This window comes from Zonotrichia leucophrys, chromosome 1 (genome assembly GCF_028769735.1).
Source record: "Zonotrichia leucophrys gambelii isolate GWCS_2022_RI chromosome 1, RI_Zleu_2.0, whole genome shotgun sequence".
Taxonomy (NCBI): domain Eukaryota; kingdom Metazoa; phylum Chordata; class Aves; order Passeriformes; family Passerellidae; genus Zonotrichia; species Zonotrichia leucophrys.
The window spans coordinates 39,796,518-39,814,394 of record NC_088169.1 but is presented as its reverse complement, the minus strand read 5'-3'; the positions used below and the strand labels follow the sequence as shown (position 1 = coordinate 39,814,394).

Genomic DNA, 17,877 nt, shown 5'->3' with positions numbered 1-17,877 from the left:
CCTTTAAAGAAGGGGGATAGATAGGACTGTGGGCAGGCATGTGCAGGAGGGGAAGGAGAGAGGATGAGGGAAGAGGAACTTGGTTGGTTGCCTCAGTTACTTGAGGGCTGTTAGTGTCTTCTGTAAACATCACCCTGAGTTGAAAATATCATATGTAAGTCTGAATTTGAGAATCTATGATTCAGTGGCAGCATGCAATAGATTCTTTGGGTTCTCCTGTAAAGTTTCATGAACTTGTTTAAAACCAGCTCTGTGTTCACATAGAAAAGCTTATTTTCAATAAAGCAGAGCAGCTACAAATGCCCCTGAGATCTCTCTAGCCTTTCAGCTATTTCTTCCTCAGATGAGAAATACTTCCCTAGAACTACTCATTTCAGTTACTAGGGAATGAACAAGAACAAAGCCTGCATTATTGTCACTGTTTCTGTGTGGTAAGGTAGCGGTAGGGGCTCTTGCACCTGGAAGCAGCCGGGCACTTGGAGTGTGCTTTGACACATCAGCATGCTGTGAGTGGAAAAATCCCCTCATCCAATGGTCCTGAAAGAGGAAACACAAGATTCTTGATAGCACTGTTTTTGTACATGGCATATCTCCTTGTTGGTTGAAGCTGTTCCTCTTAAGCTGATATTACATGTAGATTCAAGTATCTTGGCTCAAATGAGGACACCAAAAACTGTGTTTAATTGTCCATAACAAACATAGTAAAAAACAGAGGATAAGTTTTAGTATCATTTGTTTTGTTTAAAGCTGAGTTGGAACTGTTCAATCATTTCCTGCAGTTTCAGGAGGCCTGGCAGTGAGTTGGCTGCTTTGCCACAGATTCATAAGCCCACAGAAGAGTATATGTTGCCAAGTATACGTGTGTAAAAGTTGCTTATGCAGTTTCCCCTCCTTCATGCTTTCTATCTTTAGTTCTGCTTGGGCTGTCACTGAGACTGAATCTACTACTGACTGTGTAAGACACTAATTGTGAATATCTACATGCATCATTTCCAGGAGGAGGTGCAAAGGGAACTCCCCTTCTGGATGGTCACTTTAATTACCTCAGGACTTTATCAGATGGGCAGGTCCTTTCCCGATGTTGAGAGTATGATGACTTACACTAACATAGGTCAGTCTGGCCCACTCTGTTCCCAGAGCAGTCAGATGTTTGACAGACTGTGACTGTGATGGTCACAAACTCAATCATGAACTTCTCAAAAGGATTTTCCAAATCTTGCCTTTGCTTGTTGTACTTTGACACTATGTTTAGTTTTTGCTATATTAGCTGCATTCTCTGAGGATAGACTAAGGCTTTTGTCTGGCATAAAAAGAGCCAACCACCAAAAGGAAGGGAGAATAAACTGCTCACAGTTTTTATGGCATGACTATTAGACCTGTTGTTGCTGCTTTCAAAAATAGTGGGCGGTTGGGGGAAACTAATATCTGATACCTAAGACAACTAAAAATTAACTTTTTTGCATGAATTTCTATGAACTTGTTCTTCTCTAAAATATTCCTTTTTATTTGCCTGTACCTTTGATTGTGCAAAATAAAGCAGTGATACACAGATATCACAGGTATGTTTCTAAACAAACTGCTGGTGCATGTTTATGGTGAAACTTTTGATGTGTTTTCTGCAGCCAGATAATTAGTCTTCAAGGCTGAAATATGCTGTTGGATGTGTGGAGGAGTAACAGAAGTTTTGTAAGAACTTGTTTGATATGCAATGTGTAAGCTTATATATGTACAGCAGAGGTTTTGGTACTTGTTGCCACACTGACAACTCTGTGTGTGAACAAATTAGTAAATCTTTGTGGGAGCTGAAGATGTTGCCACTGCATTCTTTCCTATGGTCTGTTTTTGGTATTTTCAGTATTGGGCAGTAGACTTTTGAATGGATTGTTTAATACATTGTGTGAGTGTGGGTGATGAAGAAGCTGGGGCACTTGTCTGGTGTTGAGCAGAGAAACTTTGGCAGAGGGCTTGAGCAAGCATCTTTGGGTGATGGGGTATTAAATTGCTGTAGCAAGACTTGCAAGACTTGTTTAGCAGTGCCTTAAGCTGACAAAAGTATTTTTTAATGTGCTTAACTAAAGTTAGTTATGAGTCATGTCAGAGAATGCACAGCCTTCCAGTGTAAGAGATGGTGAGACACACTGCCTGGAGACCAGCAGAACCTCCTAGGTTTGTTAATTTATTTTTGGTTTATGGATGTTGCAGAATGCAGAATCCCATGTTTTAGGTGTCCTTTGATGATATATTGAATTAAACTATTTAGTTTCAGATTGTTGATGGAGAAATAACTGGCTGTGGTGATGGCCCCAGGTGACTGATATTATGAGGGAATAGCTGGTTGTACTGTGCTGCTGTTTGTTCACCATGGAAAAGCTGATATGTGTAAGGTACAAAGGTTTGAAGCAACTGAAGCCAAAAGCTGCATATGTAGACAAGTGCAGTTTGTAAATTCTGACCTATGGAAAGTATACATTAAAAAAAAAAGATGCAGGTTGCCACAGGTGATATTTGTATTAGAGTAGTGTGAATATGCTACACATCATCTGGTACTTAATTTTTAGTAAGTATTATAGGCTGTGTCCATGTGGAATATTACAGCTCTACAGGATTCACGTAACAAATATATTGGATGCAGAGATTAATTTCTTGAAATGGCCTGCAGTGTTCCTTCTCAGGTGGTTCATTAATCTTTCCTGAATGGTACTGTTCTCTTATCCAGCTATCTGGATGGGAGCAGGGAGTGAACTGGGCACTTTGGAAGTCCATGCCACAAATCAGTGAGATGAGACAGCAGGTCAAGCCTGATGTCCCCTGTAGGTCAAGCCTGATGTCCCCTGTAGGTCAAGCCTGATGTCCCCTGTGGGCACTTGGCTGGAAAGGTGCATGCTTGCTGATGCCATCAATGTAATTTTTATCCTCCCCTGTGACCTCCAGTTCGAATGAAGATTTTTCATTTTCTGTCAGTGCAAATAGGAGAGAAGAGAAATACTGTAAGAATATGGAAGTAGGCTGCAAGCTACAAGTCTGGGATGGTCTGATATGGCAGCAAAAGTTTTGAACCTGATATCTTGACCTCTGGAGATCTCGTGTTTTTGTTGGTAAACTCTGAGAAGAAAGTGAGGAGGGGAAACAATACGTGCTGAAGTTGGAAGTGGTATTGGTCAGGATGCAAATGCCAGTATTGTGGCAGAAACTGGAAACAAGGCGTGTCCAGGTTAGAAGTGATACAAGAGGGACAGTGTAATCTCCACTTGTCAAGTGTGTAAGTGATCCTTCTCCGCAAGGTTTTTTGAGATTGGGATACAGTCTGATGATAGAACTCTGCCCTGCCTCTGGGTGTATGCAGGTGCCAATTTCTGCCTCTTGTTAAGAGAGGAAGTAGTACAAGTTTTCAGGTTGTTTCTGAAACAGTCAGCTCCAAACTTTGTGTCACTGTGGTTTCATGCATCAACTCCTTGCTTTGTTTCCCTTCTCCTTTGAAAAGTGGATTTCTTCAAGTGCCAAAGGATCTGAGCACTACTTAATTATGGATCTGCATCCTTGTTTTGGTTCCTCCTCTCTCTTCCTTCTTTGTATTACACTCTTCCCAACTTTCTAAGACAGCTGTTAATCAAGTTGTTAATTCCTGAGTTGCTAAACTAAGAATCCCAATGCAGTGGAGAATAGGTGGGCAGAGATAAATCCCCAGATGGTTCATTGTGAGTCAAAGCTAACAGTTCTTTGATGTAGCAGGACTGATGCTCTGCATTTGGTTTGGGTGTCCTTGCACTGAGCTTCCTTGTGTGTCTGTAATGCTCACCTGGTCTTTTCTGGATGATCTCTATTTCCCTGTTAGCCAGGATGGTGTGAAATAATCTACACAGAGCTGCTGCTGGCACACTGATCTTGCTAAGAGGCTGCTGACAGTGCAAATGGTGACTTCTGAGCATGTTGACATCTTTTGGCTCTTATAAGATCACAAATAAGAGGATGTTTCCCAGCTTAAACATATTTTTTCCTATGTTCTGGGATTGGATCATGTACTTCCATCATACAAAGCTTCAAACAAAGCTTCAACAAATAACTTTTTATTGTTAGTGACTGTAACTGTGTGATTTGTGTAGCATAAGTATGTATCAGAAAGACAAAATACTAAGGCTTGAATTGTGATATAAGAAACTGCTGTTTACCATTTTGCTGGTAGTGGTATGAAGTTAGCTGCCCATTGGCTAGGAACAAGTTGGTTTTAGACATTTTACAGATATCTTAGAACTGGGGAGAAGAAAATAAATGTAACTTGGAAAAATTGTGCAAGGCTTGATTTTTAAAAAAAAAAAATTAAAATTTTGTTTCATCCTTACTCCTCTTCCATCTTCTCTTTCCCCGTCCAGTACAAAAGATATAAAGTTACCTGAAACACATGTGTACTTGCTATTGCATCAGTAACTCAGGGAACAGTTCTGATAGAATTATCTTTAACTTAATGTAGTACTGACCTGGAGAAGTTTGGAAAAATGCCTCTATCTGAATAACCTTGCTGAAGTTGGCATAGAGAAACAGGAGGAAGAAACATGCAGTTCAATGTTTTACCTACGTATTAGTGTTGAAGTATTAAAACATTTTATGTTAACTGCTTTCCTTATTATTGGAGAAGAGTTGTCTGAAAGAATCAGGAAATGTTATTTCACTTATTGCTTTATTTTCAAGGTCTTTTATCTGTTGAGTTAAAGACTGCATTTTCATTCTGGTGTTTCATTGAGGTTTGGTTTTAGGAATGTATACCAAATAGAATTTTAAACGTGTTATCATTTAGCAAGTGCATCTTTGTAAATTACTTTTGTTTGTTTCAGTGGTGAATTAACAAACCTCTGTTTTCTGAAGGGATATTTTTAACTTCCAGGCTGGAGTACTTCCACTTGCAGCTATTTTTCTCTGGCCTGGCTTTTGATTTATACAAATGCTAATTATAGGGCTTTGAATCTGTGTGTATACATAGTTTCACAAGGTCATACACATTTTTAATGAACTGTCTGAAATATTTATATATTGCTCTGTTGTTATGTGAAGAGATCACTGCCTTATAAGTCTTGTTGTACTAGCTCAAAAAGAGAAAAAAGTTAATAGTAATATCTGTGTATGAAAAAGCTGATTTTTATTTTTGTCTCTTAAAGTTTTGTCTTCATTGTCTTTGCAGGCATCAGAAGGTGTCACCTTCATTGGACCTGACACACATGCTATTCAAGCTATGGGAGACAAGATTGAAAGCAAATTGTTAGCCAAGAATGCAAAGGTCAACACAATCCCTGGCTTTGATGGAGTAGTCAAGGTGAGAAATCATTTAATTACTGTCTGCCCACTGTAGGAACAGTGTCTAAATCAAAGTACACCTATTGAAGGTCTGATGCAGAATCTAATTATAATTTCCTCTTCTTTTTCAGTAAAATGTAATTAAAAATGATGTGCAGATTTTTACTAACAGGAGAGCTTTAGAGAAGTGGAGAAAGTCCTTGATAATAAATGATGTATTAGGAATTCTTCAGTAGAGTCTCTTTAAATTTAACATGAAGGCAGGTAGATGTGTAAAATGTCAGGTGTGGGTTTGACTTATTTGCTGCACATTTTTACATTTCTCAGGTCTTCTTATTGGCCAAGATCTTGACAGCTCTAAGTTAAGTGAAGTTTGTGAAACTGTGTGAAGTTTCCATTTTATGGTCTGTTCTGATGGTGCCTATTTCCATGTGTTGCAAAATTCAGGATGAGGATGGGTTGGAGGGGGGATTTGACGGCTCTTTATCAGAATCTACAGCTGTGTAGATTCTTTGTGTATTTTAGAAGGAATGTCTTCCAACAGTTTTGTGAAAAAGAACTTGTTATTTCTTTATAGCTTCTAAGGTTAAATAAGGTATATCTTCATTTTTGTTTATTTTTGCCATAGTGATTGTGTTTGGTTCTTCTAAGCCTTCCTTTGTTTCTTAATATATTGTCTATGTTAATGTAGTTAAGCTTTTCTCTTTTAAAACCTTCATTGGATAAAACTAAAACTTGGTGCATTGTAAAATATTGACCTCCTGGGTTGAAAATTTTTATGCTTTACATGTCAAATCAAATTTTTTTTAAATGAAGTTTGAGTAAAACTTTAAGTTGCATGGAAAAGAGCATATAGCTAAGCTGGATTTTAAACTCTGTTAAAGACGAATTACCCCTCAAAACCTGACTGAAAGTGAAAGGTAAATAGAGTACAAAGGGGCTCAGCCTCCACAGAAATACTTGGTCCAATGAGGCTGCTTGGAGAACTTGACTAGTGAGAGAGAATGATAAAATTACAAAATAGCTGAGGTCAAAATGCCCAGAGAATTTTTCAGTACTTGTGATGGAAATGCATGTTTGTAATGTCTGGTAGCAGGATAATGCTGCATCAGGTAAAAGTGCAAAGACTCCTTTCCCTTGTGGAGGACTCCATATGAGTTTTGGACTGGAATTTGTGGCCATGTTGAAGTGTGGGAGTGGCAAATTGGCAAATTTCAGGTTTTTGTTGTATGTTTTAGCAGTCCCTTTTGTATGTGGTCATTTAGCACTTTTAAGATTTAACAGCAGCCAAGCTGTTGGGTAGAACATTCTTTGTTCTGATGTCCTGTATATTCTTCTAGCAATCCTCAAAGTAACTTTCAGAAAAGCATCTAGCTAGAAGATAACTTTGAATTAATCATTTGAACACCACAAAACATTCTCTAATGCAGAATTAAATACTCAAAATGATGGTTTTCTCATTGTATCAAGTTAAAATTTAAGGATCTGTTATTCTACTAATAAAAAACCCCAAACCTGACAAAGTAAGATAATGGTTAAGGAACAGATAGGCCTATAACCAGTGCAGCTGAGCTGCTTTCTTGTATGAACTTGTTTCATAGACCTTCTGTTACAGTGTTTTTGACAATTATCTGAAGTTCCTGGCACAAAAAGGAAACTTAAGTGATGTGATTGGCCATGGGCTATATGCAGCAATACCTTTAAAACCAAATGAACTGGAATGTAGGCCTGAGTTGACAGCTCCAGTCTTCTGCTATTGAAAGGATCTATGTGGTAGTTCCTTAGTCCCAAAGTGCCTGTGTTGTACCAGTTTCACCTTCCTCAGCCCTGCATGTGTTCTGATTATCTGAGGAGTGTTGATGAAAAAGAGTACGTGCAACGTGCCCACCAAATAAGAAGTCCCACAGACATTACCAGCATTGTAGTCTCCATCAAAAAGTGGAGTTGCAAATTTTAAGCTAACCAGTGCTTTGATTACCAATTATAGGAAATAAAGCTTCTGGTAATTGATAGTGTCATACTTGCTATGGATCTAAATATGTGCCTGTGTTTGTTCTCTGATTTCCTTCCTGTGACAATGTCTTTTGCTCAAATGAATATCCAAATAATTAGGTCATACAGGATGCCTGATCTTTGGTCAGAGCTTGATATGCTATTTTGCAAATTTGGACTAAGATAGGAAGGGCAAAGCTGCATGATACCAGCTCTAATCAGAACAGCAACACACAAGGAACTGGAGACTGTTTAAAGTTTCTGCCATTCTGTGGGAGACCTATTTTAGTCACAGTTATGAAGCTTGCAAAATCCTTGTGGGCTCTTTTTCCTGAGAAATAAAAATTTTAAAGATCTTAGGAAGGAGTTAAGTGTTTGCTTGATGTTTAAGGTTAGACCTGGCTTCAACTTTAAAGTGGACTTCAGTAAAGTTGGAGGAAATCTGCATTTATGCCTCTGACAATGCTAGAAATTAACACAAATCTGTTGCATGTGTTGTTTGTAGATGCAACAGCTTCTAGAGGCTTCATTATTCAACTCAGGACTGCACTGAAAATCTTTGTTACTAGAAGAGTAGTCTTCATGTTAAATAGTGCTTCAGATACTTAGGGTCCTTCATGAATAAAGGATATTTTTCCTCTCTTATGTTGCTTAGCACTTAGACATAGGAGACACTGCTAAGGTTTTGTAATAACATCTTAGAGAAATTGCATGCAGAAGAATTCCCAGTGAGTAGTAATGAAATAAGAAATGTAAAAGAAAGAAGCCCTTCAACAGTATACTTAAAGCTGGAAGGATTGAAGAGGAGGATGCCTGGCATCAGACACAGTGAACTGTTCTTGTACAGGGAAATGCTCTAGCAAATATGAAACTGAGAGTGGAAAGATATGGAATGGAGAGGGCAGTTTGACAAAGAGTGATTTTCTTCTCATCACTGGTTCAGTTTCTCAGTTGGCTGGGGCAATTGAGAAATCCAGTTTGAACATATAAGGAACTGGAGTCTTGTGCTGTCAGCTAGAGAGCCAACAAAAGCAATGAAAGGTAATTAATTTCAAAATGTGTAACTAGAATTAGTTTTATAAAACCTGATTGGGAGATGTAGTCATAAATGGTTTTAATCCGAGAATTGGCATTAATCCATCTGAGCAATGGCTATACTAAAGTTAGGGCTGAGATGATGTATAGACTGTAAACAACTGAAGGGGAGTAAGAGACTAGAAAGTGGAGGCTGAGTAATGAGCATTAGAACATGCTGTGGTGAAAAACTGGGAAAGAAATGGCAAGGAAAGAATTATTTTTGTATTGTTTCACCATATACAGCCAGTTTGATTTTATGGCTGGTAGAACACAGGTGGGTGTAGGCACAGAAGAATAATGTCTGTGTCTACTTAGTTTCACTGATGTCAGTAAACACATTAGAGGTCTTCAGTAAGGCTCTGAATTTACTGTAGGTAAGTTTTGGGTGCCTGTTTCAGATGAATTTTTGTACTGGGATATTGACATTGGGATTGAATGATCACTGTTGGAGAGGTTGTTAAAGATTCTGGATATGAACTGGAGGTTCTCTAAGGCTGACACCCTCAGCCATGAAAACCATGATGCAGTTCTTCATCATTCAAACCATGTTTCACAGTTTAGGAGTCACTTCATCAGCTTTACCCTGGCACTCCCCTACATCAAGATGGATTTGTTTTTCTGTCTCCGCCTGCTGGTACCTGATTGAGAGGCATGTACATGAAAGTAGAAGGATAGGAATTCTTATGCTAAAAGGAGTATTTTATGTCTCTTTAACTTAATGGAATCACCTATTTGTGAAAACACTTGACATAATTTTATAACTCCTAGGACTTTCATTAACTTCTACCATTACTTGAACATTTTTATTTGTATAATAAAAGGTGGTGCTCAAATTATATTTCTTTACAGTTTCCAGTTTATTTTGGGAAAATGGTAGTGTAGCTAATGTGCTTTTGGAAGAAATAGCAGTAAATCATTGAGGACTTTTGCTTTTAAAAAATAATTTCAAGTGTTTTTAGTAGCAGTGTGGTTTTGTATATTTTGCACATATGGACATGTGTTTTAGGCAGTATCATAGCATTCTCTTTTTTGCTGCTCTTGTACAAATATTGTGTATCTGTCATAAGTTTTATATACCAAAAAGCTAAAATAACTGTCCCAACTTTCCAAACTGTTTCTGTATTTATGCAATCAGCAAGTGAAATTCATGGTATTTTAAGCATATATTCAACATACCTTCTTATGGAAAAAGATCAAAATATAAACCAGAGATTGCAATATATCAGTTTTTTAAATTAGTTTTTCTCCTTAAATCACAGCATATTTTTGTTTCCTGGTTCAGAAATGCTCTTTGAAAGCAAAAATTGGAGTAAGCATGGATTTTTTTTTTTTTCCTCGTGTCTTAGCGTTTGGGTTCTAATATGTTAGAACTGTAAAAGAAACAGATGTTGACACAGTGTAAATTAATAACTGTGCTGGGCAGATGACTAAAATCTTTTCAAGCCAGAACTAAGACAATTAGTGCTGCTGATACCAATCAGTTGTTACTTAAAGTTGTTGGATGCATGTGTAAAAACACAGTGGCAGTGAAAAGTTCCTCTATAATGATTTGCAGCTTTTCTTCCTGTAGATTACAGTGTATCAGTTAGCCACTTGTTTGCAGGTAACTAAGTGAAAAAAGATTACCCTGTTTGCTTCCCCCCCTTAACTCTATTTTGCAAATATGTGGGGGAATTTGCAAGAGAAAAGAAATGTAAAAGTTTCCTTCTCAACTATAATCGTGGCTCTTCATCAGTCATCACTCTTCCTGCATTTTGTTCAAGAGGCTCTAATTGTCTGCATTTGGCAGGTTTAACACTTCCTGACAGAGAGGCTATTAAGGGGAAGTATTCTCGCATAACTGTCACGGGCAGGAACAAAGAACCTTCAAACTCAATGTGTGGAAACCACTAACATTCTTAAATGACCCTTTTCATGCATTTTATCCCTTTAAGCTAAAATTTGGAGGGTGCAGGGTCATGGAAAGCAGCAAGGTGTAATAAAACAGTAAACTCTTGAGGGTTTTTTTTTGGGGGGGGGAGTGAGGGGCAAGTTTTTTTTGCTAGATTTATCTCTTGAGTTAAAAACAATTGTTATTTGGAAAAATCTCATTAACAGATGTGACTGGAGTAAAAAGACTTAAAACTGATGTTGCTTTCAGGACTGCTTTGAACTTAACAAGCACCGATTTGTGGAGCAGACTAGCTAATGAAAGGAAATTAAATTTTCTGACAACTTCCCCTGCCAGCCCTCTTATTCTTCATGGGGCTGTTACTAGGTACTGAAGACTTTTAAAGAGGATTTTGTTTTATTATCGGACATAAATGAACCAGGTATGAACATTTCTTATGTATTTTTTTTAAAGTTCTGACCTGGGTGCTTTTAAAATGGATTGCCTTGAAAGCTTTAAAAATATCAGGTTTCAGTTTAATGTTCATAAGTCAGCCCCCATAGTTTCAGACACACTTAGCAGCTGGTGGTTTCCAGACATTACTGCCTTTATACAAATTTTTTAATGTATGTCATGGGATAGTATAAATATTAGCAAATTTGGATGGAATTTTCAAACTTAACATGTACCACGGTAATTTAACCCTTTTTCTTTCTAATTTTGTATAAGGGAGATATACTGTTATCAGTAGAAATAACTGCTGCTGGGAAAGTGATTTGGTTATTGAAATGTAATTCAGGTATTCTGGTTTTTCCTCACTGAGTTTCCCAGGACTTTTTCCTGTACCAGGCTACAGTAGTATAAGACAGCTGAAGCAATAGGTGGCATCAACAAAAGATTTTTTAAAGTTGGCTTATGCAACTGTTAAATGAATACAATTATGGGAATCTTCTTCTTTCAGATACAGCTTAAAATGATGCATTTAAGGTTTATTTTGTTTTCAGAATGCAGAACTTTCAAAACTGAAGTGCTTGTGTTCTTTCTTGAGTAAACAAAACCCATTTGGCTTTGAAGAAGTTCTACAAGGTTTTTTTTCCTGAACTTGAATTACTCCCAAACAATAGAGAATCAACTCCCCCTACTGACAGCAATCAGGAAAACACAAGGAATACCTGCGAGGACAGAAACAAGCTGGTAGTGGACAAACTTTAACGATCTGATTTATGGTCCATTATTGATTGTAAACATCTAAATTCTAGCATTAAATTCCTACAACTGCAGAAAATAATTTTGCGATCCTGGTTGTGTTTCCTGTCAGCTGATTCCTCGTTGCTTTGAGTTTCTCAATGCACTAATGATGAGGTAGAATTTACATTCCACTTATGGTATTAATTTTGCATTCCTCTAGCTGAAAAGGGTCAGGAGGTTGTAAAATCAAACATTAAATGAATCGGAGGAGACAGTAGTGCAATATATGACTGCCCTCAGGACATAGTGCAATGGCTGATGGGATTAACGTTGGGTCTCATTTCCTGCTTTTACAGGATGCAGATGAAGCTGTCAGAATTGCAAGGGAAATTGGTAAGTTCTTAAATTAGCTATGGTGGGATTTGTGTGCCTCTCAGCAGACATGGTTGACTAAATTGAATGTGTAATAAGTAATCCCTATAGAACAAATAATGTTTTAATAGTTTTTAAGTTCCCTGTTGCCCATAGGGCTGGAGGAATCTAGGCATTAACGCCCTGTCTCTTAAATCATCAAATTTGAGCTTTTCAAACTGGACTTTACAGAACAAGTGCAGCCATGATTTGTGGAATGAATGTAATATGCAGTAATAAGTACCTCACTAAAGGAGTTACCTGAAACTATATCTGCAATTGGACATGATAGTCAAAAGTTAGGCATGGTGCACTTCTCTGTATGTGGAGACTGACACCAGTGATGTTATGATCTTCATTCTTCATCGCTGTGTGGACTGCAGCGAGCTTGAATATGATCCAGAGCACCAGCCTTCTGTGCTTACTGAAATAAAGTCACTATTCAGCTTCTGAGTATCTTACAGATTGGTGAAAAGAGCAACCAGCAAATGAGTCTGGGACTAATTTTGATGAAGGTTAAGTGTAATATGTGTTTAATGAGTTTTGGCTTTTATTTACTAAAGCTTGATATTAGTGAAAATGCTAAACCATATGCTTGAAATTACACATGTTCTTAAATGCTTTCTAGAGGAAGAATCTAATGCAGTAAGATATCTGATTTTTCTTGAGGTTTTTCTTTAATTTTCCCTTTGAGATTGAAACCATGAGAAGCTATTTAGGTTTATCACAGGTGGATAAACAGCTTTTCACCTGTGTCAAGAGCTATTGCTGTGCCTTTATGTGCCTGATAGAAAGTGGGACTTGCACTGCTACAGATAACTTAGCAGTGTACGTTCTTTCTGCTTTCAGTTGAAGTTGGGGCTTTTACCCTGCACTGGTTAACTGCCCTGAAACCCCCCTTAGGCTTGTCTGACTTTTAGGCTGACACAACTGAAGTCAGCGTTTCTGTGAGTAGTCAGGCTTTGTGTCTTGGTTGTGAAATCCAGTGATAACCGACCACTGTCATGGGAGCATTACCAAAAGAAAGAGACTGTTAACCAAACTGGAACATTCTGAAGGGAACGGTAGATAAAATTTGGTTTAGTTCTGCGTAGTAATGTGACAATATTTCTGTTCACTTTCTCTTCAATGCCCTTTCTTGCTCTTGTGTTTTAAAGATTTCCTGCAGGTATTTTCCTAAACAGTTTTGATGAATGTAAGTTAGAAGGCATGCAGTGGCTTTCTAGACACCCTTTAAAATACATTATTTTTTAATTTTCTTCTGATTTCTTCTGGTGTTCTGTTGACTGGTTCCTGTCTTTGATATCAGTAGCACTTTGGGGGTCATTATATCAAGGCACTCTTAAATCTGTGATAATAAAGTCAATTACAGACAGCTGGGTGGTGCTTTATTTAGATGAAAAATTCTTAAACTGCTTTGATACAAGAAGGGTTTGTACTACAGTGCCATGTAGTGAAAGAAAAATATTCCTTCTAGCTTTTTCTCCACCCATGGTCTGACAAGTTGATCAGTTTGGTTAAGCTTCTGTCTAATTGTAATCACTGACCAGAATTAAAAATAGTGACTTTAATTTCAAAGGATCTTAATATAGAATGAAATTATAGTCTCTTGTGTGTATATGTAATGTATTTGTCCTTGTATATGAAGCACTTGATAAGTGAAATACTTTCAGATTGTTTCTAATTTCACTAATTCAGTGTTTCAGTCTTCTAAGAAAGCGTAAGTAATTCTTAAAAAAGCGACTGTGGGGCAGTGCTCAAAACAGTAGAACTGTGTGTGATGCTCTCTTGCTGCCTCTGGTTTTTTTTCTGCTTCTCCCTGCTGTGTTTTGGCCAAATATCCAGTAGTAGTGAAGCATGGCACCTCAGAGTTGAGAATGCAGCCTTTACCTGCTTCAGTGACTATTATCTATGGATACACATTTTCTAGGTGTGGGAGTGAAGCATTCTTTTTGCCCCTGATTTAAGATGTTTTCCTGCATTGTGTAGAGAATGTGACAGGGAAACTAGGTTAAATCAGAAATTGGAAGAAGTTCAGGCGCAAATTGCTGTATTGGCTCTTTTCTACTGTCTCTCTTTTCTATTTGTTGGTGTGGGCTGTTGTGCTCTTCTGATCCTTTCTGTGTGCTTAATTGCATTGGCCCTTTTCCCATGCTGCTTTTAGGTCTGTTTGTAGGATTGTACATTAAGAACTGTTGGCTTCTTAATTCTGAAGCATCAATGAAACTCCAGAAAGTTTGACTCTTCTATTTGAAAGGATTGAGCAGCTATGAAGTGCAGTCAGTTAAAACAAAATGAAAGTCTGTACAAAACTGAAAAGATCAACAAGATGGTTTTTTGTCATGTTTCATTTGACATGGGTTTAGTTAGTGCTTGCATTTAATGGATATTAATGGATTTAATAATGGATATTGAAAAGAATCTTGTATTGTCACATGGAACATTGCTCAAACTGATATTGCACAATGTGTTCTGTGGTCTACTACCTGCAGCTTTGTAAAAATGGGTAAATTACATCTAAAAACCATGGTGGCACAGGGTAGGAGCAGGACATCAGAAGTTTGTTTACTCCTTTTATCATTCAGATTCTCAGAATAGTAACTGTCCTGGAAACAAAGCAGTCCTAACTTATGAGTACCTATTTAGGAGCAAGAGCAGGTGCAGTGATCCTCAAGTCTGACTGCTTTTTGTGCCTCCTAAAATCTTCCTTAAGAGGTGTCACAAGATTGGAAAACTATGAAACAAGAGTAGGTTTTAATCTCACATGCAATTTTAATTTCACATAAAGTGACATCTAATTTGAGGGAGGGATTGAAAACCTAACACCTACTCAAAAATGTGTCTGTGAGTCTTTTCATTGCTGTTGTTGTGGGTACTTACAAATAAGTGTTAGAAATTGTTTGCATGCCTCTCCCTTCCACAACTAATCCAACCAATCCATGGGAACATACTTTAGCAATTTTGATTGCTGCAAAAATGGAGAGTGTTGAGTAATGCATTCTGATCCCAGTATCCTCTACCCAATATGTATGCAAAAATTAAGTTTTACAGGGCCTTCCTTTCAGTCTTTGGTATTGGCTAAAGAGCTGCTGTGTAGCTGAGTTTGGCTTAGCTCCCCAAGAGTGAGCAGTGTCTGGGCAAAAGCTCCAGTACCCTTATTTTCAGGTGACTGGCTAATTTACGTGCTAACATGTTGAGGTCTGTTGCAATCTTTTCTTCTCAAACAGAAAAGCTGTATGTATTTTTTCAAAACAGGCCTTACCTTATTTTTTTAAAGCCTGTTTTATTTTTACTACTATAGTGGCTTTTGGGAGCCTTTAACTGCCTTGCCTACAAGCCTGGCTGACGTCTTATCACTGTATATAAAAGGTGGGAGGGAGTGGAAGCAAAGTGGTGCTACTAGTGATATGATACTAGTAACCCATGTATACTCCCTGATAATTTAACCATGTGAGTTATGATAGTTGAATTGCATTTTGAAGCATACAAAGACTTACCAAGGCTCATTTTTGAGATGCCTGTTTGTTTTGCTTTGGAAACGAAAGAACAGTAAATTAGGACTAGATTCTGCTTACAGAATTAAAATCAGCAAACCATTTGAGACTGATATTGTTAGACTGAAATTGATAGCATAATTAATGATTTTTTTCAAGTACATATAACACTGAAGATTAAGTTATGGAAATTGCCTTAGTGCATTTGCCATAATAAGGCATAAAACAATGCTTGTTTTAAAATTTCACTCTTGCAGCTTTTGGCTTGGACAAGGTCTCCAGATGGTGATAGTATTGCCAGAGATCAATATCCAGTGTTATCCAGTAAAATCTCATTTCTTGCATGGAAGTTATACAAGATGTGCTTTTAGCTTTATTTCAAGATATCCAGTGACTTGTGTAGGAGCCTGGCAGCTGCCAGGGATCTGGAGATGCACCTTACAGCATCAATAAAATGCTCTTGTCTAAGTGTTGCATATGCTGCATTTCATGAAAATTGGTTGAATTTCACTGTTGCTGTAATCTAGAATTATTTTGAGTTTACCCCTTAATCTCTGGGATTATAGAGGCCTGGATCAGGCTGATTGTTACTCTGTGGCTTATCCTGTACCCTTCTATGGGCAGTATCACATACTTCACAAGAAAATTTAAGAGAAAGGTTATTTACATGGCTCTGCTTGGTCTTAATCTTGCATGTTGTAATAAGAGACTACTTTAGACTCCAGGGCATGGAGATTTATAGCCTTTTGGTAATCCATGCCTATAGGAGCTTGGTTTGTGCTCTACATATGCTTAACTATGACCTCTCTACAGCTTTCAGCCATGTGAATGCTTTACAGCCTGGAGTTTCACAGTCTAATAATGTGTTAAGTTGGATACTATTTTATTGATTTCCCCCCCCCCCCCCCCCGTTTCTTTGTTAATTTAATGTTCTTGTGTACTGTTACTGCTTTTCTGCCTTCCAATCAACACTACTGTTCCTTATGCTTCTGTCGTGCCTTTTTTTTTTTTTTTTTGTGTCCATTTCAGACTTTTTAAGCAAACAAAGATTTTCCAGATCTTGCTGGTTTTAATTTGCTTCTCCTGAACCTTCTTTCAGTTAGATCACTATGAGGAGGATGTGGGAATATTGTACTGCTGTCACTTAACAGAGCAAGAGTAGATCTACATTCCAGAAAGAAGCTGTAAATATCCGTAACACATATGACAGTAGACTGGACCACTTTTAGGAACCATATTCAATTGTCTCTTTCTGTCCCCAGATCAAGGCCTTTTACAAAATAAATCTACAGTTCTCAAGGACTGATGGACTCTTCTTGGCAGATGATATCAGATGGTCTCATATTTGCCTAATGTTGTGATTTTCATTAAATATTCTGGAGACCAAAGGCATTAAGAATTTTCTGCTATCCTAGAAATGTCAAAAGCATTTTAATCAGAGCCTTGATTTTTAGTTTTCTGCATGTTCGTGTAAAGAAAGGTGATATTCTCTGGTATGATGGAATTGTATCAGGAAGCTGCTTTGAATGAGATTGTTTGTAATAAAAGATAAACAATTGTTGCCAAATCTGCATTTAAACTGTGTGCTTTGTTACTGTAATTTTTTAGTTTTCAGAAAAGGAAGATGCTGCCTCATATCTGTATTACAGTAGCTTACTGTATGAGTAAGGTATTGCTGGTTATGGACAATGCTGACAAATTTATGCTCCTTGTTTTTTTTTTTTTACCTCATGTACATTTGAGGAGAATACTTTTTAATTGTAAACAAAAGTAATCTGCATTCTGATACTGTTACATAATATCTAAGCAGCACAGCTCTCAAGCTGCTGTATTATTTAAAATGTGCTGTAATAGTGTTGATAAAGATGCACATTTGTTTACTCTATCTTTAGACTTAATTTATGAAGGTCTACTAATTTTTGCTATTAACTAAAAAAATATTATTTAAACAGCAATAAAAGAAAAAAAATTTCCTAAAGAAATGTGAGCTTAAGAAGGTCAAATGCCTTATTCATAAATCTCTTCATTATTTGGGAATAATTCATTCAGTGTTTTTTTTGGTATAAATGAATTGGAGAAGACAGCCTTTCTTGGCTGTAGAAATTACTGCACTGACAGCTAAGTTTTGAAAAGAAAAAATTCTCCTCTGTTCTCCCTGCAAACAAAGTGTTTTAATAAACGAAGTTATTGTCTACTGGCTTTATTGGACATGTGGTCAGTTGTCATGTTCCTCTGACCAACTGAACAAAGTTTGAACTTCTGTCTAATTGTTCCCCGCTGTTAGGCTACCCTGTCATGATCAAGGCCTCAGCAGGTGGTGGTGGGAAAGGCATGAGAATCGCTTGGGATGATGAAGAGACCAGGTGAGATGCTGTCCAAAAGCTTGCCCTGATGAATGCTGCAGTTACTGAAGTCCCATTAAGCCATTGTGAGCTGACAGTTGAGCAGATATGAAATGTTAGACAGAGAAATTGGATATTATTTGGTTTTCTCCCTTTAGCATAGTGAGAAATATACTTTGGAAGTTCGCGTGTGCCTATTTCTAATTAATTATTGCATAAG

The 17,877-nt window shown here is 37.5% G+C and overlaps 1 protein-coding gene across 3 annotated transcripts in view; it reads left to right on the top strand.

The window, feature by feature from the left end:
* Nucleotides 1–17,877, top strand: part of PCCA (propionyl-CoA carboxylase subunit alpha) — a 299,270-nt gene that overhangs the window by 98,007 nt on the left and 183,386 nt on the right. For all 3 annotated transcript variants that reach the window (XM_064712168.1, XM_064712163.1, XM_064712177.1), the window contains 3 exons: nt 5,171–5,302; nt 11,767–11,803; nt 17,600–17,678. In XM_064712168.1, coding sequence (XP_064568238.1) covers nt 5,171–5,302; nt 11,767–11,803; nt 17,600–17,678 — 248 coding nt within the window. The remainder of the gene's footprint in view (nt 1–5,170; nt 5,303–11,766; nt 11,804–17,599; nt 17,679–17,877) is intronic.